The sequence below is a fragment of the Bombus pyrosoma genome, linkage group LG6 (genome assembly GCF_014825855.1).
Source record: "Bombus pyrosoma isolate SC7728 linkage group LG6, ASM1482585v1, whole genome shotgun sequence".
Lineage (NCBI taxonomy): Eukaryota > Metazoa > Arthropoda > Insecta > Hymenoptera > Apidae > Bombus > Bombus pyrosoma.
The window spans coordinates 4,539,318-4,566,610 of record NC_057775.1 but is presented as its reverse complement, the minus strand read 5'-3'; the positions used below and the strand labels follow the sequence as shown (position 1 = coordinate 4,566,610).

General features: G+C 40.9%; 1 protein-coding gene across 1 annotated transcript in view; it reads right to left on the bottom strand.

Moving 5' to 3' along the window:
• Positions 1 to 21,574: 21,574 nt before the first annotated feature.
• Positions 21,575 to 27,293, bottom strand: part of LOC122568591 (beta-1,4-glucuronyltransferase 1) — a 37,075-nt gene continuing 31,356 nt past the window's right edge. The window contains exon 4 of the mRNA XM_043728502.1: positions 21,575 to 26,649. Within this exon, the coding sequence (XP_043584437.1) occupies positions 26,443 to 26,649 (207 nt within the window). The 3' untranslated portion in view covers positions 21,575 to 26,442. The remainder of the gene's footprint in view (positions 26,650 to 27,293) is intronic.

Here is a 27,293-nt window from a genome sequence, read left to right as displayed (position 1 = left end):
TTGGTGACGTACCAGGGTGCATTTATTAAGGACGTTTTCAATGGGAAGCGTTGAAGTATCTCAATGTTGAATTACTTGCCGTTCCCCATAGTTGGATTCCGTAGGTCCAGACTGGTTTTATTACGGTCTTATAAAGGGTAATTTTTTGAGTTTATAATTTTAAAAATGATAAGAAGAAAATCATTATTGGTACACGTGGTCTCTTGTTTCAATTTTACGCCAAAGATTTTTTTAAAACATTGGTAGCTCTATTTTTTCCGCGCCAGGGTCAAACGCAACAATTCCCAAACGCATCGCACATAAAACTTCAAAAGAAAAGAAAAGAAAAGAAAAGAAAAGAAAAGAAAAGAAAAGAAAAGAAAAAAGCCAGTATATAAATATTTTAATCGGGAAGCAAAAATAGATTCGACATCTCGTAGCAATATCTTTAAGATAGCACAAACTGTACCAGGTCAAACGTTGCGCAATACCCAGGGATATGCGGATCGCGCGACAGCAGGCAGCGCTGTCTACTTATACGCCATATTTCGAGGATTGTTACGACGGAATAAAAGAGTAACACGACAGGCTGTGCACTCGCCGACATCGGTCTCGCCACCAGCGATTAACATATAAATCAAATCTCTGCCAGTGCGACCCATCCGCCGAAACCTCGACCCGAGCTACCCTTCCCATCCAAGCCTACCAGATTTGCCAAATCTCGCTGATGCCAGCGTAAGATACGTGTCTCTGGCAGCCTGTGCTCATCCTTTGGATAGCTTACGAACTTTCGTCCCGTCGCAAACCCGAAACTCGTCGCCGATACAACCTACGATCCTGATTGAATATGTCACGGAGATGAAACCGGCCGCCTGTCAAGAATCGACGAGACTTTCGCGACCAAACTTCCTGCAACTTACCGCCAGCGCGCGAGAAGCTTCGCGAAAGGTTCGAGAAGAAGGTGAGTCAGTTTTCGTAGCAATCGTCGAAAGAGGTCGTTTTTCGAAATATCGGATAACTTTGAAAGGATGGAAGCCCGAGTAGTTTGTACGTCGTAGATCGAAAGCGGATCGTTCGCTATTTGGGTGTTAAGTCTTTCGGGTACGACGATGTCGTTCGATAAACGCGGAAAATAAAATCCATTGTCGTCGATATTTTTTATTTTTCAGAATAACTGATAAATCCATAATGTTTTTTAAGAAACGAATATTAGTTTAAACGTTAATTACATTATATAATTTAGTTTGGTCGTTAGTAATATCTTTCAAACGTTCGCGTACTTAATCTTAAAATCGAATAAAACAGTAGCAACGTGGAATTGATCGACAGCATATTAAATTTCAAAGTTATTTCTCTGTAAAAGATAAATATCGTGTTTTATCATGTTTCTCACCTACCATTTCTATTTCATAATTGAAGGCTGAACGATTTTAAGATTCTATATGTGATCGATCAGTCCCACGTTACACATCGAAATTGCATATGTGCTTTTAAAGTTAAATATTCTTTAAACACCGCTCGCTATAATATCACGGTATCGAAGATATTAAAATATTGTCCGTCTTACCTTTCATAGAACTTTGTCGACTTATCAATTATTTTTCAAAAGTTTACATTTTTCGAGAAATTGTTTTTATCTTCAATCGTGCGAATGAGCAGACTTAAAAGCAATCTTGCGATCGATGTTAGTATCAACGAAATCGTCAGCCGGGAAAGCGGAACTATTGATACAGCGGCGTCAAAATTTTCCAGTAGCTCGAAGCGAGAATTCGTCGACGAGAAGATTGCCAACGTAATTTGAACGGAAAGAATGGGAGGCAAAATGTGTGACCAAGGCGACAGATCGCCGTAAGTCTGCCGTGAAAGGACTAACGAGTGCCATCCTGGAAGAATTCTTCGGCCAACCGCCGCTATTTTCTGCTTCCTGCATCTTCCCCTCGTACCTGCCCGTGCGTTTTCTCGTTTCTTGTTTCTTCTCCTTCTTGCCGTCCAAAGTTTGTCTTTTCTCGTCCAGTTCGCTATTAGTTCATCTTCGATTCTGTTCCTCCGACCGTTTAGGTACTACGTCGACTGGATTCCTCCTACCGACGATGGTCAACGTCGAAGATCTCGTGATTACTACGAGGCAGTGTGTAGCTACGTGATTTCGAAACCATCGTTGGTGTTGATTGTCGAAAATTTCGAAAATTTCAGACGTACGTGCCGCGATATTTCTTTCTTTCTCTCGTGGAAATACAGGGGGAAGAGTAATTTTGAAACAGAGGTACCTGAAAATATGGCGAGTCGAATCGGAATCGACACGAGTAGACTGAGTAAATTAGATAACTACGAAGTCATAGTTCATTTTTTTATATTTGTTGCTTTATTCTTGATATGCATCCCCGTAACGAAATTTTAGTCCGTGATGAAACGAGCAGTTTGTCCGATGATTGAACGTAAACTGCTATTACACGCGCGCAAAATCATTGGTAATAAGAAGTCGACTTTTGTTCTATAAACATCGGTTATTCAAACTGCGTTAAACAAAAGTATTATTTACATATTAAAATTGTTTCCTGTTTGCACGTATATGTATCCGTAAATGGCCTATTTATGCAACCTCCACTTCCATCCTCATAAAATAGTTTATGCCAGTGAAAAAGTTTATACATTATAAAATGCTAATTCCTTTCAAACTTTTATGAGTAACTATCAAAATTCGCGTAACTTCTTGACTCATCAAGAACTCGACCAGAAGTTCCCAATCACCGTGCTGCAAATATTTTTGCGTATTATTGAAAGCTATGTTACGTGGTGGAGTAACTACGTACGCTCTCCATAATTCACACAAACCCGACGTAAATTACACGATGTGGTAAATGTATTAAATGGAAACTCGCTAGACACTTCCGATTCTTCTTCCACGGCGGCGACACCACCGATACGCTTAAACAACTAAAACACGAGACATATTGAATATATAATTGGCTTGCAGGATTGTTGCCAAGTCTTCGAAGGCGCGAGGATTACCGTGAACCTGATTGCTAGGCAGCTTCGTGACGCAATTTGGATTTTCCACCCTTATCCCCTCCCACGCTTCGTATCTCTCGAGTTTCAACGTCGAGGCTACACGATACTTGCAAAGCATCGTACAGACTGAACTGCCTTCCTTATTAAACTGTCCAATAAATTGAATAATGAAACGGCGCACATCCGAACATGAAAACCGGAGAATCGCCGGAGAATTGTAGAAAGCTCGTAATTTCGATTTTCTCGGATCGACGAATGTCCGACTCTAAAACGCAACATCGGTTAAAATTCATAATCGACTTGCGTATGATCATCGTCGTTATAGATTACATTGAACCGAAGCACGGCGAAAGAATACAAGTTTGAAAGAACGAATCTTTATCGCTGTAACTACGCGCGCTTTATGCATTAAATTCAGTCGCCGCACACACCATATTGCGATTTGCATACGTTTAAGACTAAATAAACACGTACAGCTGCAGGGCCGCGGCACAGCTCGTTGCCAAAGTTTAAACAGAGTTTAAGGTTCAAACTCTTATTTTGCGGTGCATCTGTTCCGCGCTGCTGCAAGTAATTTATTACGTCGCGAAACTCGTGTCTCCCCGCATTGCATAGCATTTTCTCCTGCACGCACACTCGCCTACGAACAGCTAAAGCCCGTAACACGTGAACAAAAACAAAGAAGAAGGAGAACCATCGGAACGCCATCGGTTATTAAAAAACCAAACGAAAGAGTATCGTTTCTTCCATTTATAAGCGAGAAAGCTTGCGTGGTAAAGTTTGCGATACGGAAATTACGCGACGAAGTAATAAATCAAATGGAGATAAACGACAGAAGCGAATGTCGCGATAGGGGCGAGTAGGACAGAGGGTGAAACGCGGGACGAAAAAATAAAGGAAAGCGTGTGGAACGTGTCGCCTGTAGGTGAAAGAAGTTGCGTCAAGGGAAATAGTAAGTTTACGGGCGGCGTGTTCGCAGAAGCGGACGGAAAGTTCCGAGAAAACAATGACGAAATAAAACGCCGTAACGTATGTACCCAGGTTTCACGGCAGCCTTGGGCGGTCGTTCTTCCTTCTCGTACTCGTACGCGAACGTTTCCCAACGAGCCCGCTTTTATGCACTGTACGACCTCGGAATGTTAGCAGTGGCAGCTACCGGGTATAGAAATTGTAAGTAAAATTCAGCGACGGTACACGAGGGTAGAATGGCTGAAAAGATCCGAAGTCAACTTTCGGGGTAATTCGTAAGTGAAAATACCCCTTCAAATTCAGTTTCCGTGACGGGAAAGCGTGCACGACCTTTCCGTTCTCCGTCAAACCGTCAAAGGATGAATGCTTCCCTTCTTTCCCTTTGTTGCGCGTGTCTATTTGAATTTGTTCGATTTGATTATTCGCTTCGGATAAATTACCTAGAAGTTAGGTGAAATTGAATTTTGGCAAGGCTAGAGGCTGTACCATCGGCAAAAGAAACGCTTGATGCGAGACTGTCGTTCGGGTAAATTATTTTGAAAATACGTGAAACGCCTTTTCTGACAACACCTCGCGCTTCGGTCGTGATAAAACGTAAGATTGTCCGATTTACGCAATTTCTGGGCCAATTTTCTTCATAGACGTAGACTATAAATTCTCACAAAACTGAAACAAACGTATTCGTGCATATAACTGAAAACACGTACATATATCGATCCAGATAGTTTTTAACTTCGTTACAAATTGGTATTCGTAGCGAATTACTGTTTACTGACGCCGTTTATTTATATATATTCCTTAACAATTTTTACGAGGCAACCTGCCTATGTTCGTTCTTGCGGTTTGAAATCTTAAAATCTCAATTCATGAAATACAGGTACCGTTACCCGTATATGAATGTAGTATCGCGGACGTAAGGCCTAGGAGTTAGCGGGTGAACCACGTACAATGTCGCGAGAGCCGAGGCGTTCTTCAAGTTTCGTAAAAAGGGCCTACGTGGAACACGTGCGTGGCGGGTCTACGGAAAGACAAAAGATATGCGAGAGCAGTTAGTTTCAGTTTGGAAGTCGGAGAGAATAAATCGAGAAGCCAGAGAGTGCGAGTTGCGTTGTAGAGTATAGTGTTGCTAGCGTTGTCGAGAGAGTGTGGTCCGCGTGAGAGAGAACGTTGGATCCGTTGTGTCGAGAGTTGTCTAAATTGTAGCGTGTTATTGCGATCAGTTCGTGTTAATCTACCATCGTTTTCCTGTCTATATTTGTACAATCCATTCATTCTAAATAAATCACAGATATCAGGATATAATAACAGTATATTCCATTGAAGATACTACATTGAATATAAATAAAATGATCGCGTATAGAAATAGTCTTAGAAAGAAAGTCTGTGCCACGTTATACGGATGTCCGTATCTTCTCATAAATACGTTTACTCAGTCGCGATAGTATTGCTCGTACGGCGAGGATTGTTCAAAAAGCTGGGAATCAAGCTTAACGAGAAGCAAATTGAATAATTAGATCGACGATTAGACACGGTATACGCAGCTTAAACGTTCGATTCGCGGTAAGACGGTGGCCTTATCGACCTCGTCTCGATGCGGTTGTTAGCTTATTTACACCATAGATGATTAAAGCGAGTACACCACAATACAGCCTCTAGCGTAGTGCGCTAAAACAATACGTTATTGTAAGTACAATGGCCTTCGTTACATCTGGCCCGCGGGCAATCGGCTTTTGTATTTCAGTCTCGGTATTGTCCGTCGTACGCAGCATATGTGTATATACTTGCGGGACAACGGAATTTTTCTGGAATTTGGTCTGCTAATACGCAACATCCATACCGATTCGCTAATTACCCAGTCGTAGATGGAATAACACGTATTGAAATAATTTTTAACGTAATTGAATTTTAACGATGCATTTAATATTCTGTGATACTGATCGATCGATGTTCAAATTTTCTCTCGATAATCGTTGGTTTTTTATTCGTACTTTCATTAAAAAGTATTCATTGTAATTGATATAAATTTTCAAGCAATTTATGAGCTGATTTATTTGACTTTCAAAAAGACTGTAACATCTTCCAAGTTTAATTCTTTAAGTAACACGATTTCTTTAAAGAAAGCTTCGATGGCTCTAACTTTTCTAGCATAGTATTTTTGGTTCAAAGTTTGCTTAAATATATGAACACGTAGCAATACGCGGAGAGGAAAATTTCCAAACTTTACTCTCAATATTTTGATTTAGTTAGCTGGCTCGCTCCGACTATCTGATAGATAATTTTCGCCTGAAACGTTGTTCGTTTTATTGCCAAATCGCAGTTGCAATCGCGTGCAATCAAAATCAGTCATGCCTTTCATTAGTCATTCGCCTGTCAATCACACGATACAATATATTTCTCATTAAAAGAGTGAGAATAACATCGATTTCACGTGTATCTTTGTACGTAGGTGCATTTATCCAACACGGGAAAAAATTTATCGATTATTTAATTAGAATTTACGGTACAGTAGGATCCATAAAGTGGAATTGTAATCTATACGCTCGTATAACTATCGGTATATATACCGATGTATAGGCGACAAAAATGAATATTTCTTGATCACAGCAAACGTAACTAAAACGGTCGTAAATTTTTTCTCACCAGTTCGATCTTTAATTAACAAACTGATGGAAAATGCTTCCCGGATACAATGGCTTGAACAGAAGGTTCGATAAAACATGGTACGATGGGGCAATATCGCGAGATATAACGTCAATAAAAGCTAATATCGTTATGAAAATTTGTAAAATTGATTGCGCCAATGGTACCATTGTACACTAATACTACTGAAATTCATTTGAATAGCAGTCATTATTAAAAGCTAGGAGGATACAATGACAAAGTAGCTTTCGTCGAGTGAAAGTCCTAGTATGCTCTTTATGCTGCAACGAGAGGACATTGGAACGGCGAATGACACACGTAACTACGGAATTCCTACTAGCTCGGTCGCATAACGGAATTTCTACTCTTTGCCGCAACGGGATCGTCGCAACGGCCAAGTAAACTTTTAATACGAAATTCCTCACGCGACGATGGCGTCGCGCCGATACGACGGAATTCTTTGCCAACGCAAATGGACACGGAATTAACTTAGCTTGACGCGAACCACAGTCGTAATTAAAACTGCTGCGTGCGATGAGCCTCGTCTTAGGATGGATTAAACGCGATTTAACACGAATCGAGAAATTTGAATAGAGAATAAGAGAGAGAAGGGATGCCGATGGTTAACAATGTATAAAGCTTCAGACCGTAACCTGGATTGCTCTTCCCCTTTCTTTCCTTTTTAATTTAATACAAATATCTTTTGTCCGTATCGTAAGTCTTAGCAAGTTGAAATTAACAAGAATAACTCGAGTAAAGCCTTTAAGAAGGATTATTTCTGTTTTCGAACGAACAGACCGTATCCGTGGATTTGTCTACGAATTTCGTCTGCAGTTTAAGATACAATTATTTCTCAATAAGCATAGTATCGAGATTTCACTGCCGTCACAAAGGATAAAACCGTAAAAGATTAAGAACGATGGAGGTATATTTCGCATAACGTTAAAAATCATGAAACTTTGAATTTATGGTTTTGCCGTATCTTGCACGATTTCGCGAAACATTCGCAACGATACGAAGGCTGGCAATTATTTTGGAGGGCGATCTGAACCCTATGAACCGTTTCTTTCCGAAATAGAAAGTGGTTTCGTTTATTAACATCAACAGGGCTACGTTCACAAACAGTTTGAAATTTTTCTGAAATTTCGAGCTGCCAAACTTGCCTTGTCAATAACAGCGTCTGTATTGGAAAATGATATACTTTGAATAAAATAGCACTCTTATCGTTACACAGTACACCTATACAATTTCAACATGTTGAAATATCGTACGATATTATCAAGATATGTTTCGGCAAGTTTAGCTCGCACGAATGAAACAACCAGAGTAAATGAAAGTAAAACTCATTAAAAATCAAACGTAGAGGCAAGGATTTCGAATCGGCAGAATATCCCATACGCGCGTATCTCGTTACAATTTTAATAACTCTCTTATACGAGGTGGTATTCGTTTGGGCGCAAGTTTGATCATCGCACAGACAGGAAATGCATCTTTTTCAGAGAGTATCGAGTAAATTCTCTTAGCGATGTATAAAGAGTTAATGTCTTAAGTTAAGTAGTTGGTACCTCGAGGTAGTCAACAGAACGGTCGTTAGCCAAATATATACGCGAAGACCTGAATAATTTCCGCGTTTAAACTTCGCGTACCACGGAATTTAGACTTTTATAGCCACTTTGGTATATGAGTTAACCAGTATATTTCTTGATGTATTCCTTGAAACGCTATTTGAAAACTGACTCGTACGAAGGCAAATATCATATTTATTGCTTTGTCGCATACTATCCGTGAATATCGTCATAGTTTATTGCCTCTGCATTATAGGAATTTAAACCGAGAATGTTGTTTTGGGAAGATGAGCTTTGCCAAGATTACCCCCTATTCGACGTTCCATTTTATTTCAGAACGACGAAACGAATCAAATTGCATTCATCTGTAACCTACAGACCAGATATTGCAACGCGATTATATTCTATACGTCGTAAATATACTGATTACGCGAAGAATTAATAGGCCCATGCATTCTAGCTTTTTTTAACTCGAGTCAAAGCAAACGCGTAAATGTAGGAGCCCAGAGATTCCCAGAGACAGATACGTAATTGATCCATCAAGCTCTTGCATGTTACAACATTTTACCTAATGTCCCACTGGACAAATTGTAAAATTAAAAAACAAACAATAAAAAGAAAAATCAAGCTCTTGAAACTCGCCTAAATATCCCCAGAAATAAACGGATCTCACGAAACTGAATTAGAATACGCATCGGTAACGCCTTTATCGAAACGCCTAAAGATAATATGAGCAGGAATTTCACCCCACTACGTCTTACCTTTTATTTTTTAACTTTACGTTCCATTACTGTTCAACATTAGCTGAAACGTTATTGTTTGCGATGTTTACGAATAATATCGCGATAGCTCAGGATAGCTTCCAAAGATTAATTTATATTACCATGTATTCCATTAATCGATAAATATATATCCCCTGTACATATGTATAAAACTCACAAAAAGAAACATATATTTTTCTAAAAGAAGACAAAGAACAAAAGGGAAAAACCAATAGATAAAAACATGTACAAAGACACTGATTAAAAGAAGTAAATCACCTGCCATTATCTGTAGCCATATATCAAGATCACAATCTCAATCAACTGATTCTATTGAAAAGAATAATCCGCAAGACGTAAATCCTCTTGAGGCCATAATTCTAAGAATATGTCTGGGGAAGTCTGTATGCTGTTCCTCGTATCAGCGATATCGCAACATCCCTGCGGTAAAATCGAATCAAATGACTACGTATAATAGAGCATGAAAGGAGAAGGGCATTCAAGAAACGAACTGAAGAGAGCTAATGACCAGCTTATTGTTAAAATGCAAGAGGTCTGCGAGGTGTCGTCAATAGCAGCCGAACAATTCCCGTTGGAATTACTGCATGCGCCGTATATAGCGCACTCTATTTCCGAGTACAAGGCCTTTGGGAGGTAACCAGCAGGTTGACCCGAAGCTTACGGAACCGGATGGCTAACCGCGATCCACAGCTCGCATCCGGCCAACCAGTCCTCTCTCGATAACGTTCGAGTTTCTGAACTTACACGGTTCGCTTTTCTATTACTAGCTGCCAAATGAATTTCAAACGGCCGTGACCAGGCTACTGCACCTGTAATTATCACACCTAGCGCGTACACAAACACGCGAAACGATGTTCAACGTGGCACTGCCACTGCTTCGTTCGATCTCGATACGCGTTAAATACGCATATCGCCACACTTTCGTTTATTTTTCATTTTTGGATCGGATCAGTATCGAGGAATTCATGTACCATATCTCTGGTTTTCTTTAGAACTAGCTGCCACGCTCTACTGTTGCTGGGTTTGTGAGATACTTTGGCGCAGATGTCAGAGATGTCGAAAAATTATCCGTAGACTGGACTTTGTGCATTTATGGGAAATTTAAAGGTAAATACGTAAAAGGATATAAAATAATCAAACTACAGTACTTGTTATAATATTTATTAGGTTTCCTGAGTTTTATTTATAAAAGTATGGATTTGTTCCTTCTCGTGGAGGGAATTGGAATATAAGGGAATAAGAAATATAACTCTTAATTATAGCGATTGAATATAGGGTACTATATATAAAATACATTTGTTTATTGAAAGATCATACGTTGATGTATTAACCGCGATATTATTTTCCAATAAAATTAATTTAGTATACACAGTTATCGAGCAAAATTTCGGCAAATTTTGTTAAACTCCATCGAGACTCGTGCAATACTTTCCTTTATGATGTTACATACAAAAATAAGAATCAAAATACTATTGATATATGTAGAATTGATACAAGTATTTCCTTGCTAATATTTCCAGAGGAAATACACATTATTCGTATACGGGAACGTTATAACCGCATTTGTTACCAATAATTATTAAACACCCATAGACGTTGTATTGTTCCGTTCCACTCGTTCATAAAACGTACCCATGTTAATCAAATTTCACATGCTTATAGAGGAAACAAGTTTAAATTTTACACTTGCTATTATATTGCTGTTATATTGCTCAAAAGAAGCAATAAGATTTCGAACGAAAAAAATTACCAAACGTATAATACTTATTATCGTACAAATATATTATCAAATCAATTTGCGAAAACAAGTTTAAAATTTAAAAAAAAAAAAAGGAAAGTTTAGATAAAATTAGACTCGCCAAAAATTGCACACATAATTTTATCGTTAAAATGGTTAAAACGTTCCCGTAATACCTTATTTCAGTTTCATTTGAAAAACTTTCCCCGGTTTGGATAAAATCCAATTGCTGCCATTGAAAAAAATGGTCCAATATCGAGAACAATTCGGCAAGAAGGAACGACCGCGTAATGGTATTTTCGCGCGGGATGTCGCGCTGCTGGATACATCGCGTGCAATTATCTCCCTTCGGATGGTGAGGTAATCAGAACCACGGTAATTACCACGCTCAGTAATGCCGCGAGTTGCCAGTCGGAGGTCGGGGACCGTAAAATGGGCTGGCTCGCGCGAAGACAAGCAACGAGTCAGTGAAAGGGCGAAGATACGCAGCGAAACGCGTTTCAAGAGGCGCGTGCACGCGGTAATAGAAAGGGTGGATTCAATGTAAACAATGAAACGAGAATTTGTACGTTGTTGAAATGCTTAATACTTGTATCCTCTATTCCTTAAATTCTTCAACGTATTTGCGAACGTACGAAACGCGGGTCGACGCTATTTCTTTCGCGTTCTTTTAAAAGTTATTAATCAACTGAATAGATTAATTCTTCTGTTTTCGACAAAAATTCTCTCAAGTTTTAATATAATATTCAGAATATCGCCGAAGAAAAAATGATTTTTTCACAATCTAAACGGATTTACGATGCAATTTACGTGTCTTTGCTATGTATCTTCGTTTTTCCCTCGAACTTGAAACATCTTCGAAGGCTATTTGTTTCCAAACCCACGTATGAACGTATTTATGTAGTTCGTAAAATATATGCTAGACGTAAACTTATGGGGTAAGAGTAATTTGATTGCGAAAGGAACTATTAAGAATATTCGTGAATAAGAATATTTGCCTTTTTTTATCTCTTTCCTTTTCATTTCATTTTCTTCTTTTTCACATCGTTGTTCTTCCGCTCAGGTTTTGCAGATTTTAGACAAACTCGTCTACAAATCTATATTTTCCTTTTGATACGAAACTGCATGTTCGTTGGACAAAAAATCTGGCCAATACTCGAAATTCAAAAGCAAACAAATTCATCCTATTCTAGACACCGTATCCTAGAGACCATTTCGATCGAAGCCACCGCGGTGTTCGTAAATCGCGCGATATGTGTACATAGGTAAATTAGAACTAAATAAATATTAAATATTATTCTCGGTTAAGTATGATAAATATCATGGAGTGCCGCAATGACCACCGGCAAACCGTATGAAGCGATACAAAACAATAACATTCTCTTGTTGCGAGGCCATAACGTACAGAAAAAATACGAGACCTGTATAAATCTTCCGTTTTAATTGTTTCTCGCGAGCGTGTCGGCCGATTTTCAATGTCTGGCATGAAAGCGAACACCAAAAACGGTCGGTGTTATCGCGTCCCGCTGAAAGGGTAATCCTAGTGATCGCGGGCTGCATTTGGCACGACTCGTGCAAACATATTTACTCGTGACTCGTAATTTGCATTTTAATTACTCATTGCCAGGACAAATATTGCGGGCTTCGTTCTGTGGCGGAGCGTAGGTTTCACTCGGACCGCGTCATCTCCGCTCGCGGCCAACCCACGGAAACAGCATTTTCACCTACCGTCCCCTATGGAATCTCACCAGTTCACGGTCTTGCAAAAGACACTCGTCGCATCGTGAGTGTCGTCGATCGTTTGTTTAAATTCGACTTTACAGATCGATCCGATGAAATGAAATTGAGACTGGTTAAGATGGTAATTTTCGAGCGAGAAAATCGGACTCCATATCGTTGTGCCATTAATTGAGATGCAACTTTGGATTTAATTGTTTCGACGGTTTTCCTCAAATCAACGATAGCTTCTTTGTTATCAAAACTGAAACGCAAATTGTTGCTCGGTTTAAGAAGAATTATTATAATTGGCTAGACTCGTTCTTGTAATTGTTTTGTACGAAGGAGGACAGTATTTTCTAGAAATATGTCATATCGTATATCACGACAAGCTATGGTAATTTTTAACGACAATTCGCTATGGAAACCATGAATGAAAATCCTTATTTGACGAACATCATCCAAGAAACCGAATAAGCTATCGAGCCAAGTAATCGAAGCTATCTAACAAATACTGGCATAACAACGACGTTCCATTGTCAGAATCGTTCGTACCACTAAGCACGCTAATACTTGCTACAGACTTACCAGTACTGATAATTACTCGAGGAAGCTGTACTTGCACCACGTTGATCGTTCGATCGTAGAATTCACTTACGTAAATTCACCTCTAAACGTACTAGGCGTCGAGAACGATCCAATCCGACGCGTATCGATATCAGCGATGACAAAATTTCCCGGGCAAAAGTTTCAATTTACCAAATGCATTATCATAAAGGAAGAGCCACGCGGAGAGAGGTTGGAGAATTTTTGAAAAACGAATCCAGGCAAATATCGTTTCGTTTGGAGGGTTGGTAGCACGTTGGTCGAATTGAAAGGAGGTCGTTCGTTCCGGTACGATTTCGCTGACTCGATTATCTGCCGGGGCAATGCTTTTTTGCATGCGCAGGATTCTCTGCGAAACACAGATTTTTACAACGGAAACGTGGGCGTTGGTGTAAAAATCTCGCCGCTGTCTGTTCGCTTTTGGACGAAAGAATCTGGCGAACGGGAATTTCGTTTCTCTTTTTGCCAGAGGCGACGATAGAACGCGCGACCTAGACGCCGTATCGTTGAGTGATCAGCCGTAAAATTCAAAACAAGATGACGTTCCCGCATGAGCTGCTACGAAATCGCGCAAATAAAATTGCGGTTTCGCTCCTCCACTGCCAGAACCCTCTCGAACCAACGAAATAAAACTGTCTAGCTTCTATTCGCGCGGATCTCCCTTTGTTCGTCGCTTTGGTCCTTTGATCGTGATTCCGCGTGGAAACGATAACGAGTAAGTTGAGACGGGAAAGTTGAGAAGTGGAAATAGAAGAAACAGCCATATGGCGCGACGATTCTGTAACGAACAACGCGTAATCGGTATTCATCGTGCGTACGTCGCCGTGCGAAAGAAAGCCAAGGAGGAATATTAAAGCAAAATTTAAGGGAACGATCTACGGATAGTAGAGTAGAGTAGAGTAGAGAACGAGGGACAAGTGGCGATTTTCACGGAGCGAGGACAACGGTACGCGACGTGCACACTTTACGCTTTTATATCAATTTTCCGATGAAAAATAGAACGTTTATATAGGAAAGCTCTGCTGGTTTCGAATAAAGTAACGATACTCGCTATCTCGTTCTGACGCAACGTTACGATTCCATCCGCAAATCATTGCTCTTCCCATCAAATCGGTGCTGTTATGCAAATGAGGAAGCCAGCGGGCTCCTTAAACCGGAATTAACCGCAGGAGAGCTCGTTTCTGGAGAATTTCCGGTATAATGCGCAAACGTATGCGTCATTCTGACAAATCGTAGGACATGGCCGATAAGGTCGAGCACGGCTGGTCATGCTATCCGGACAGAGGTAACCTTACGACCGATATTAATCGATCGGCCGACTGTCGAGCCACTAAGGCTTGCGGCGCATAATTCAGGGAGGCTGCGGACCACTTTAGAAATTAGCCGCATAATCCATCGAGTTACCCAGCATCGACGATCCCTCTGGAATCGTGTGTGTCTCGAACGTTTCGAGCGTGTACGCTTTACATGCATGAACGTACACACGTACGTGTGTGTACATATTCAACAAGGAAATCGTGGCACGTGCACTTGCAGCAGCTATCCGTGCAATCGTGTTTGCGAAACCTTACGAAAGACCATGTGGCTGAGGGTGAGCAGAATGGAGAAAGGGAATACTTAAATGGGAATAGGGAGAACCAGCGAAGGAAGAACATCGAAGAACATCGATGTGGAAGAACAAGGGATAAACCAAATTGGGTAAAAGAAAAGGTTGCGAGGGTCGTCGAGGAAGAGAAATTGCCGGGGAAAAATGTGTAAACGCAACACGAGGGTGAAGAAGTTAAAAAGATAGACGAGAGTAAGGCGAAAGTAAAACCGACTCCGATACGAGGATATGGAAACGAAGATAGCAGCGAAAAGAATGAAAGAGTTTTTTCAACAAAAAGTCAGCAAGGGGAAAGGAATCTAGAACAACGAGGTAGAAAAAAAAGATATTGCAAAGTGGTATAAAATTAATTTTATCGATGCATCGAATCTACTAGAAAGAATCGAGGTGGGAACGAACGCGAGCACGGAAGGAACACGAGTAGATAAGAAGGCGAGCAGGACGAAATACAAAGGAGCAAAATAAAAAAGGAAAGGAGAAAGGACAAAGAAAGAAGAGAGCAGTTCGTACAACAGGTATATACGCGACAGCGACAAGAAGGAGTGGCGAGAGAACAATCGAGGCACTCAATTTCTCTCACTTCCGGTTGCACGGTAGGCGGTAGCCCGGTCGACAGCCGAAGGAGCTCGAAACTTCGACGTGCAACCAAGTTCATGTAGTTCATGCTCGCGGCAGCACTAATGGAATGGTATTTACAAACGCGAACAAACACTCCTATCAATTACAAAACGATTCTGCTGCTGCAGGCATCGAGGCCGTCTTCCACAGCCCCGAAGGCCGATCCGCGCGCTCTACCGCACAGCCACCGTCGTTTCCACCCCTTATCCAGCAACCCCCTTCGCTCACCTATCAACTCTTCCACTGTTCCTCCTCCTCTTCCTCCTCCTCCTCCTCCTCCTCCTATCTACCGCCTCTCGTACCAGCCAACGTTCCCTCCCCCCTTTCTACACGTCGACGACGAACTTTTGATCACCCGCATTCCCGTGTAATCTCGAGAACGATCGTGCCGAGCTCCGGGCTTCGCAAATATTTGACACTCGAAAGCCGGGAAAGAAAAGGACGCGGTCTTTCCACATCGAAGCAGACTGAGCGGATGACGAGCAGCCGCCTACGATGAAAACGGAAATCGTTAGACAAAAGGACGAGACGACCGTGAATCGGTGGAACGAAAGAATACAGATGGATGAGAGAGGGGTGTGTTGGCTGTAAGAAAGGACGGCGAAGCAGGTAGACAGGGTGGATGGCCAAGATTAATTTCTCCGAAATCGACCGAAAGACAAATACCAAGGTGGAACGAAGCGAACGGAGAAGCGATGATCCCTTAAATTATTAGGTAAGGCAGCGGCCACCGCCGGAATCCGCAATTGCTTTAACCGCATCGCCGATCGACCGATCATGGTTTCGGATCGTCAGCTTGCTTCCCGGTGCGTTCGAGCGAACTCTATGCTCGCTACGTTCGAAGGCTGCGAGTTTCACGGTAATAGAATGTCGGCTAGCGATCCTTGGTGAAACGTTCGTTGGCCAGACAACGTAGAGCAAGAGATTCATTTCGACGTTAGGAACAATTTTGTAAGACGATCGAGTAAATTCGTTTAACGAAAAGCAGTACGTTTAAAAAGAAACGCGGTACGTTTCAATTAACAGCATCGAGTCTCAAGTACCAGGCGAAAGAAGTTCCATTATGCAGGCAACAAGTCGCGGTATGGAAGCTCGCGCGCCGTCCCCGCCAAGTTCCTCTCGGTTCCATAAAACCTACGACATCGGTTCGTCCGTGGATCATTAAACGTCGCTTTCGGTACGCTCCCATCTTGGAAAGTTCACGGTTAATGGACTCGGCCCTAAACACGAGGGTATCCCGATCACGCGACCGATAGTCTCGCGATGGTTCGTGAAACTCGGATTAGAACCTTAATTCAAAGTTGGAGGTCGTGGTAAAGTGGGAAGTTCCGTGTCGTGAATATTCGTCCTGGCAATTTCTCGAAAGACGTTCGTCATGGCTGACGTTAAATGGCTCGCTGAGATTCCTCGCTATTCGTCGTCGATGTTCGCCGTCTGACGGAGCGAAACGAAGCTCGGCTCCGGTCGAATCCGACCGACGAAACCGTGCATTGTGCCCACCACCTCTTCTCGTCTCTTTGCTATTCTTCGTTCCCGACGAGCTCACTGGCATGGGGCTTAACAATTGGAATCCTAGAACGTTGGACAAGACGTTACGGAGGTATTATTCGTAACAACCGTGCCGGGATCTGCTGCGTTTCAAAGGAAACCTCGAAACTCCCGTAAACGATGCTTTCTCTTACCTCGTCTTACCGGGCAGAGGGGGCGGTTCTTACCAGAGACTTTGCTCTTTTTAATATTTTTTATACTTCTTGAGACACTGTGGCGCGGACGAGACGATATAGGGGACTTATTTAGTCTACGGATTCGCTGCGTTATTAAACGTGAACGTTCAACTGCGACGAAATATCTCTAACTTTTCGGATGAAATAATTTTTTTCATCGTCCGTTTTACGCGTTCCGTCGTATATTTTTATGTATCGTGATGCGCTTTGTATAAAATCGTCTGGAAAATTATCGAGATACTAGATATTACGATACTAGATACTAGAAACTACGAAAATTATCGGTGTATTTGTGTTCTTCGTTTGTCTGTTGTAAAATGTATTATTTTATTAATACGATATTTGATCTAAAAAAAAAATTGTAAAACGATCGAACAGGTATCAAGATATTGTTGCATGGAGTTTGAAAATATTTCGTACATACGTTCGTAGATTTCACAGCTATGGAAGGAAATAAAAGTCCGAAAGTTTTTTCCCGCTCGGAAACGAGAAGACTGGAGGCGAGTAGTCATCAGGTTCGTATTTTTCAGCCTTTTCGAAAAACATTCCACGCGTCGCTGCCAGCAGTATTCCATTTTAATTGAATCCTTTTCTCTTCGTTCGACCGAACGGATACAAATTTACATCGCGATGAAATTAAATTCGTTGACAGAATTGTTTGTGCACGCAGATCATGTTTTCCTTCCATAGCGGCAACTTTTCGACGAATTTCGCACGCCTCCCCGATGAAATAACGAATTCCACCAAGTCTCACGAAAATTCCGACCCGAATAGATTGAAACGAACGCTTGTCATACGGAATCGATCGCTTCCGTTTCGCGGAATGCGTTGCGTCCATTCTCTCTCTATGCTGCCACGCGGCTAATTTCACCAAGCAACATTTTTCAAGTTTTTCTGTGAAAAATACGCGCGCGTCGATACCGTCCTTCCTCTCGCTACTCGTCTCACTCAGATTTAATTTATTAAATCACATACGTGTATATAAATATCGGGGAATTCGTTTAATTAATTTCTCAGCAACTTTGAATAATTCGGAAGGACGATCAACCCTCTATAACCAGAACTCTTCTCCTTTGATCTCCGTTTACCGCGTGATACTCCAAAGCTAATTTTTAATCAGAATTATATTCCCTACACGCATACATGTGCAAACATCAGAAACAGCTTGTCAGTCCGTTCAACGTTTAGACGGAAGTTTCACGTTCGTAAGACGTGAATGGCGGATGAACGCGTGCCACGTTCAAAGGGACAGCGTTTAGCACGATTAAATGGATCAGTTCCATTTGTCAGCGGAAAATGCCGGCGCAGAGGAGGAGCTCGGTTTGTCGCGCGCGCAGTTTTCGTCGGAACGGAAGATCGACGTTCCGTTTGAAAGCGGGTCGTTCCTGACGACGAATCGATCGACCGACGATTCCAGCGGCAGCGGTGCGCTGTTTCCTTTGAGTCTGGGAGGAAAAATTCTGAAAATCCAGACGGGCATATTCCTCGGAGGATCGTTGAATGCCTTTCCCGTCGTCGTTGATTCCGCTGCACGAACAAAGCCCATTATTGCACGGTTCGGAGGACCACTTTCCAGATTAATATTAAAGGATGTACTGAGATAAGATAGGAAACCGCGATTACACGGTCAATTGTTGCATCCTTGGCAACCTTCGTCTTCGTGAAAGCTCGCCATCCGAGCAACCCGCTTCGGTTCGCTCTAACGAACTCGCCAGATTTCCTGTGACTCGAACTAACGAGGAATTATGTAGATACCTGAATGTTAACATTGTACACCATATACGGCGTGTGTACGGGTTTGGTACGATTGTCGTACTTGTTGAATGCTCGCAAGCATAGACTATGTGTCTGTGTCAATAGCACGCAAAGTTTACAAGTGTTCCACTCTTGCGAGAATTTTTCTTTCGGCAATGCCCGCAATTTGTTCCGTCGACAGATTCGCTGCGAATTGGTCGCGCTTTCAGCTTTCCTCTCAGTCGGTCGAGTTTCGGTCGATCGAACGTAGATGCCATCAAACCCTCTCTAATTGAAAACGAACCTATTGCAGCGTCGTCGCCCTACGAAGCTGTCGTTAGATTGCACAAGATTAGCAAAGATTATTCGAGATTAGATAGAATTAGTCTGGTCCTGGGACGACGACGACGACGACGTCTACACCTACAGCCACTCGCGACATCTTCGTCTCGTGTTTCCTATTTTATGTTCCTATGAAACACGTCGATCCTGTGGCACGAGTCGCAAAACGAGCAACGCGACGCGCGGCAAAACGGAACCGTAACCGGTACGGCGTTCGTTTCGCTTGGCAAAGCCCGGTGAAAGCGGCAAAGCAAGCCGAAATTGCACAAAGCGACGGAAACCGTGGGAACAACGGGAACGACAGAAGTATGGCTCGCTCGCATTCTGGTATGATCCGTGCAGCCGCGGTTTGGTTTCATTCGATTTTGTGTTATCGAAGCTTGCGGATCGTCGTGCCGATTCAATGGCGATGAATGTCGCGGATCGTTCTGCAAGCGTACACGCGATTACTGGTACGTTGCTAAAACTTAATCGGTCGGCTTCATTCGCTATCAATAGATGTGGCAGCGCCGGAACGTTTAAAAAACGCGAACGGAGGAAATCGAACGCGAAAAATAGTGGCACTTATCCTTCGATGAAAGTATAACAAAAGCCTGTTACATAGACACAGGTATCGTTTTTCCTTGCAGTTACATGTATAATTGTAAGCTTTCATCGAGGTAACTGAGAATTCGACTAAGATATCCATATCGAATTAAATCATTGAGCTACAAAAATATGAAAAGCTAGAGATTAGGACGAAAAGCCTTTTCTCCGAGATTCATTTCTTGCGATCTAGTATTTTTGCTTCGAAGAATTTGCTCAATTTACAAAATGAATCACTTTGAAATTTAGAAAGTTTTATATATACATTGGAAAAGTACAAAAAGAAAAAGCAGTAAGTTACTTATAATAGGCAACAGACGTCGAATCTGCATTATCATATACGTGTATGAGTAAAAACAAATTCCTCTGTGTCGTGCGTAAAAACAAGATGCTGTGTAAAACAAAACGTATAGAAAAATCCGCTTATCGTCTACGGATTGGAGGTGCACGTAACAGGACTTGGTAATCGCAACAGAATCGATCGCATCAGTTCGACCGCAGTACCTCTGTGAAATACGTTAAGTGCGGAGTTTGGTTACAACAAACTATTGTCGTCCCGCGTTCGTGCCGTTCGATATTGGCACGGAACAAAATCGGATTACCCAACATTATGACAATTTCCTCGAAAATAGTCTGACATCACAACGTGTTCCTATCTGTCTCGTTGCAAGAATTGAAATCGAAACGTCTGCTTCCCTGTCTCTGCGCACCGTACATACTTGATAACTGCTTCTTACTACATGGCATAGGTACTTAGTTCGACCGAAGAAAGAGCATTACAATAAAGATTAACGATCGAATTAACTCGATAGAGATAAAGGAGGATTAGAAAGAAACAATTACGAAGTTAATAATTGTACGTATAAATTGTGAGCTTATAGAGAATGTTCTGGATTAAGAAATAAGCGATAAAGAATGTCACAAATGATTTTCTATAAGCCGATAGAGAGAGTCAAATCCAAGGCTAATATCACGCAATCGATCGATCAATCACCTCCGTTTATAAGTATTAGGACACTTGTAGAAAACGAAGTAAATTTAGAAATAAAAAGCGAATGAGTTCATTGCGAATTTCTCGTCCTTATCGTGTTAGATAGATAAGAAAAGGTTCGTTTCTTTGCCAAATTAACGCAGTAACGACCTATTGTCTATAGAAAAAAATGGAACCGAATTACCAGGATATTCTTTCGTGTTCGAAAATAATAAAGAGACGTTACGTCCCTCGACTGTTCATCACCTCGGAGCACGAAGAGACGCGATACCTTATCGATATCCGTAGACATTCTTCGCGTTTCGATAAGCGCGGTCTCACGATGTACCTTGGACGCGGCACGAGAAAGAAGCGACGAAAAAAATGTAATAAAGCACATTCTTTGGAAAGTTTACATACCACCTTGACTGAAAACACTTGCCCCGAAACCAATATTCCGAGCGATTACAAAGTTTTCGCTTCGAAGTTACATCGAGTTGGTGTTGAAGTTTGCTAGTTACCATCGGAAAATAATCCGCGTATCATGAGCGCACCTCGACACCGTGTATTTAATTGCTTGTCCTTTTTCAAGCCGTTCTAGTTTCCCAACTAGGCGAAAGAATTATTCGCGAACGCGTTATCAAGCATAGATCAAGCTCTGCGAAAATAAATGGATATTAACTTGCAACTTGTAGCCGTTTCTTTTCTGCTTAAAGTTTCGGCTTTCTTTCTAAGATCCCTATACGTTAAAATAATCTTGTATCAGCCATATACGATATATCGTGCAAAATGACTTGCTACGATATAACAATATTGTTCATAAATGTTCTTTTCGTCCGCTTACGATATTTTTGGTTATTTTAGATTTGTTCCCAGCTATATAATAAAACACAATTTACGTACAACGACCGTCGTTCGAATGGAAACGATTTTTCATTGAATACGCTTGTAATTGGTTGATATCGAAATGCATTGAAGAGAATGTTTCATATCCATGCTTCGTACTGATTTATTGTGCCTCACCTTTTAACAATAATCATCTCGTGTTACAATCATTTTGGCGGTTTACACGTATTCGTAAAAACATTATAATATACAATAACTCTGTGTCATAAAATGTTCCATAAATTACACAAATCGGTTTACTAGCGACGAATCGTTGAGCAATGTTCTTGCTGTTGAGACGAGACAACGGGAAGGGGAGGGAGGGAGCTGAATAGGATTCGAACAGGTGTGAATGCGAATAGTTCGCTATCAAAATCTCACTTTGTCTCTTTTTCCTTCGTATTCTCGTTTCGGGAAACTTGGGATGAACGATAATTCGATAACATTGGAATGTCGCGTGATAAGTGGCAATAGCATCACTGAAGAACCGGATAAAATGATCTTTCGCTGCACTTTCTCGTTCGCCGCGATATCGCGATCTTTCGAATAGATCACGAGTCTATCTCGTTTGTATTTCACTTGCATGTATGCTTTTTGATCGAGGATGCACATACGTTGATATTGGAACGGCAACAGCCGCGGCTGTATAAATAATTCAAAAATGAAATCGGAGCTTGCGACTTCCATTAGCGTCACTCCCTTACGAGTACCGCGTAATTTCATTTTCGAATCGTCAGCGAGGATCGCAAGAACCGAAAGACGAAGATTTGTTTCACGAACTTCTAACCTTTGAACAGCGTAGTCCGAGGAAGATTCGAAAAACTTGCGAAATATAGTAACCATAATTGAGGGATTTGCGACAATAAGGAGGCAGTTCCAACATTTCATTTTTAAAGCGAATTTATCGTAAAGAAAAAGGGAAGCATAAGTCTCGTATTCTAAAAAAATGATTTGATTTTCATTTTATCCTGAATTGATTTTTGTCGGTTTACCCGAATTACTGTAAAGTGGAGCTGTCTTCCTATTATCGACAACTCTGTCAATTACGAATAATATTTATTTTCTACAAGAAATTATTTTCTAACATTCATTTCCAATTCTTTCCTATTTTATTACACTATCAAAGGGTTGATCGATTAAGAAATTCGTTGATAGCAATCTTTTCGTAATTGTGTCAATATATATGTCAATATGTATATATATGACAATTATACAATTCCGCTTCTTTCTCCGACAATATCGTGCTTCGAACATAACGAGACGATATATCGTTCTCCATGACTTCTCGAATGCGCACTTGAAAAGCTTTCGCGGCTCCTTCTTTTCAGCCGAGATCGATCCGTCGAACTTAAAACTCTTAAATCACAGATAGCTAACGAGGTACGTTCGCTTAAGTTCTACGGCCTCGTTTCCCCGTTCGTGCACCGTGTACGTGCCGCGAAACTCACCGACAGATATTTATTCCGCGATCCCGCGTGGCAGTCTCTGATGACTCTGGGAATCCGTGAGTGGAAGCAGCAAGCGAGCTTAGTTTCGTTTAGGACGAACCGATGAACCGGAAGCACCCAGAAGTACGCCACCATCCCCTCGACGCTGATCACGGCTACTTGATTGCCCTACCCTGCATCTCCACACGCGAATTCCTTTCTTCTACTTCTTCCTTCCACCTTATTCTCATTCTCCTCCCTTTAAGGATTCTTCTCTTCGACACAGACAAATACGAAACATTCGCAACGACAACGAACATACACGTAAATTTCGCAGTTCTTGCAAATATTTCACGTTCCCCTAAGGGATCCTTTCGTTCGTTACGTTTCTCTTTCATTCCTTTCACCTTATTTCAATCCTTTATACTTTTCAATAACGCGATTAACACGATCCAATCGTTACACCGACTCGTTTAAGCTGTTCGTCATTCGCATCTTTCGCCAGCGACTGAGACACGTTACGTTTATCCTTATTTTCTTTTAATTTAAGTCATAATTCGATGTTGTATTGGAACAATTCGAACCTGCTTCCATCCAAATGCTTTGTTCCTTAACTGGCATTCCCTCGCATTTTTCCGATCACGGGGTAGTGGGTTTGGCTCCATTAGTAAGGTTTGCTAGGTGTTTTCGCTGCTAAAGTGATTCCGTGAATAGAAAATGGACATTGTTGTATCGATATGTAGCATTAAGTAACGTAATTAATATCAATCATATTACGTGTCTTGAATAGAGTGAAAATACTTCGATCTTAATAATAGATAGCATTCTTCTTCGCGAAAAGTTTACGTGGAACCCACTGATGTATATCTATGACAAACACCTTAGGCCCTGGACTAGCATCGATCGTGTCAATTGTCTTAGTCTGGTCTCTTGTATGTCGCAAAATCGATCGATCATGGCCCAAAACCATTTCATCATTATCATTACCTATTACGGTGCGATGTACAATGGCTCAGGAAAGTGTATTTGTAGAAAGATTTTGTCAATATATTACGTGTGTTATACGAAATATTTCGAAATTTCGTCAGCACTGTAACGAAGCCCGACTATAGCGATCATATCGATAAAGTTTGAAAGAAATCTGAAAATTTACATAGAAGCTGCAAGATGTTTGGCGCAAATATATATTTCACAGAGATCGCAAAAGTATCGAAAACTATCGATTATCCACTATATCAATAAACCACGATATTTATCGGGATCGTATTTAACACTTGTTACGTGCTTAAGGTGTGACTACTCATCTTTTATTATAAATGTAGTATCAAAATATGGTCTCTAGAGTAAGGACAAGAAAGGATGGTCTATTCGCAGTTAAGTTTAGTTCTATCCGTACAAGCAATACCCAATACAAAAACTGACTACAATATCTTCGTACGTCTTACCCTAACACTGGCCTCCCAACTTCTGTCTTCTCAGGTCAAAAATTGCTGACCCTCGACCTTCGCATCCTTCTCCCACTTCTTTACTCATTTAGCTTTGGCGTCACCAAGGCATACACTCTTACTTACACACACACTCTCTCTCTCTTTCTCTCTTCCCCAGCACTCTTACGATTCTTAGTTTATACCCTAAATTTGCAACTTATACTATCCCGAGAAACTCGAACTTAAATATATAACAGACCAAGAGTATACCCCCCTTTTTTCGATATTACATAAATATGTTATAATATTCTTGCAAAAGAATTGCAAATTGCTTGCAAGAAATTGCAAATATGTTAATATATTCTTGCAATTTCTATGTACATTTTCAGATTCTCATTAGACAGCTAACTAAATCATAAAATGTTTTGTACAATACATACGATATATATAGCAAATACTTTCGTGAGCCGCTGTATACGCAGGATTAGAAGTTGTCGACACGATCGAAACACAATCTTGACGTATGACCTCTATACACCGGACTGTACCAATGTTTCTCCTTCGAGCCGACAGAAAGACAGCACGGGTCTCAATTTCTCTTCAGCTTGAGACGATCTATATACACGTGATATGTCACCGATTTACCGGGACGGATATTACCGGAATGACCAGCGAAGATATCAAACGGGAACGAGGAAAATACTATTCGAAAACGAAAGCTTTCGGGCTATCACTTCAACGTACATATGCGCGTGATACAAAGCGGGAATTTCTGTGCAACGTGTGAAATAGCACATGAACGATACGTATATCGAACTTTGAAATAGCTTGAAACGTTGCAGAGGCAAATACTGTTCGTGGGTTAGCTCCGATTTCTGTATAGAAGTATTAAGAACACAGAATCGGATAAGTTCGAAATCGATATTAATCCTGCCTCGTTAACCGTTGTTTTAACGGAAAAAGGAAGATTTTTTAACGGTTTAGAAAAGTCGTTAGCGTGCAATTTAAACGAAAAGAATCACACTTATTTTAATAAATTCAGGCGAAGGTAGACCGCTTTCAATTTTCGACGTTACAACGGCTGATATATAACTTGAAAATTCACAAACGCGAAGTTTAATGGACTGGAATCATACGCGAACATCAAACTCTTTGCAAGCAGGAAACGTCGGATACGGGTGATCAGCCAGTAATTGATTATTTTGTCGATAATGACAACGGGATATGAAGGGCTATTAAAGCGGTCCTTTAACGTACAAGGAACACGCGAAATTCCCCGGGATAGCAGGAAGGTTCGAGATAGTTGATAAGGTCGCTTTGAATAACGATCGAATAACGACACATTAAGTAAAACCATCATTTTCAAGACGACAAATCTCTTCATTTTTCAAGGCCCGTGCAAGGTTAAAAAGGCCATGAAACTCGCTACACAATGGATGGATCAATTTCTCGGCTCGCTTTGCACGATTGAACTAGTTATTAGTGAAATTTTACAAGTCACAAGTTACCAGAATTAATAAACTCTCCCTTGTAGCGGTAACAATTTTCGTAACGTAAGAAATTCAACTGTACAAATAAATTTAATTCTATGTGATGTAAAATTACAAAGTTGTCAAACACAAGTCTATAATCTACTACTTGCGACTTGTCAATTTATCAATATTCTTAGTCAGTAAATTATTATGCAAGAGAACCTCGAATCAAACGTGCTCCACCGGATGTTTGCGCGTAGCAACGCAGACAGACGTTTCTCAAACTGTTCGTCTTCCAGTATTTAATAGTAAAATCTCGATATACAAGTTCACTGATTGTTCGAAGTTCGCGATACGATACAAAATATATAGAAAACCATCTGGTCTCGGTTACAGTGAAAAATAGAGCAATCAATCGATACGTTCCTAATTGAATCGTTGACACGGTCGATGAAATTGTTCGTCCGTTTAAAAACTTAAACCTTATGGCACCGTGTCAGGTAGAGCAATTAGAGCCCAGCATCGTCCTTGAGACAAAGACGCTGAAGGTTGTCCCGACTGGTTCAGTGAGAGCCCCGCGCGACGAATAAAAAGGACGGCGATCAAGATCTCGCTAATAAATTAGCGAAACCTTCGACGAACTTTTCGTCAGTGAGGGTTCTTCATCATCTTCAAAGGATCGCGCATGTAACGGGCGAAAACTTCCTTCTTAAACGTCTCGAAGTGCTTCCTGTTGGCACTGTTCTGTCGTTCGCGCCAAGCTGGTCTGGTCTTTCTTGTCTGTAGACCCCAGTGACCCGTGAATACCGGTGAGAGAACCTTGAATTGGTATCCGGCCACGTACATCTCGTATACCTAGTCAGAAAAGAGAAATCATTCTTTAAAGGTAACAAGTTTGTGACATTTTGTCGTCGTTGATATCGACAGAGCTTCGGAAAATAAGTTTCGGGAACTTTTCCTGGAGATTTGAAACTTATCGAGTTCCACAGTCCGAGCACTTATCGTAGAAAAGTCTGACGAATATAATATGCGTGTGAAATTTCGATTATTGGTGAAATTTTATTAACGCTGCAATGAGATACACTACTAAACTAGCGTTATTATACACTTGGTAAAAAATTAGTATTTAGCGAGCGCGTTAAACAAACAAATGGATGTTAAAGAAAGCTCCTCTAAATATTGAGATTTATTAAAGCGATGAATAACTGACGGTTGAATGTATCTTGTAACTCTTGCGTGCTTAATGGCAACAAATTTTTTAAATGTTTCATATAATACATGTAATATATTCATAAAATGTCGCTGTAAGTTTTCAAGTATCTTTGCGGCTCACTGGCATAAAACATTTTCGTAAGCGTGCTTTTGAAGGAAATATTCCAACGTTTTACAAGCACATCGGGAATAGAATGATATTGAATACAAACGTGATTTGTATCCGAGTACCTCAACTTTTTACAGTGTCGTAAATTTAAACAGAATTTTATTTATTTATTTATTTT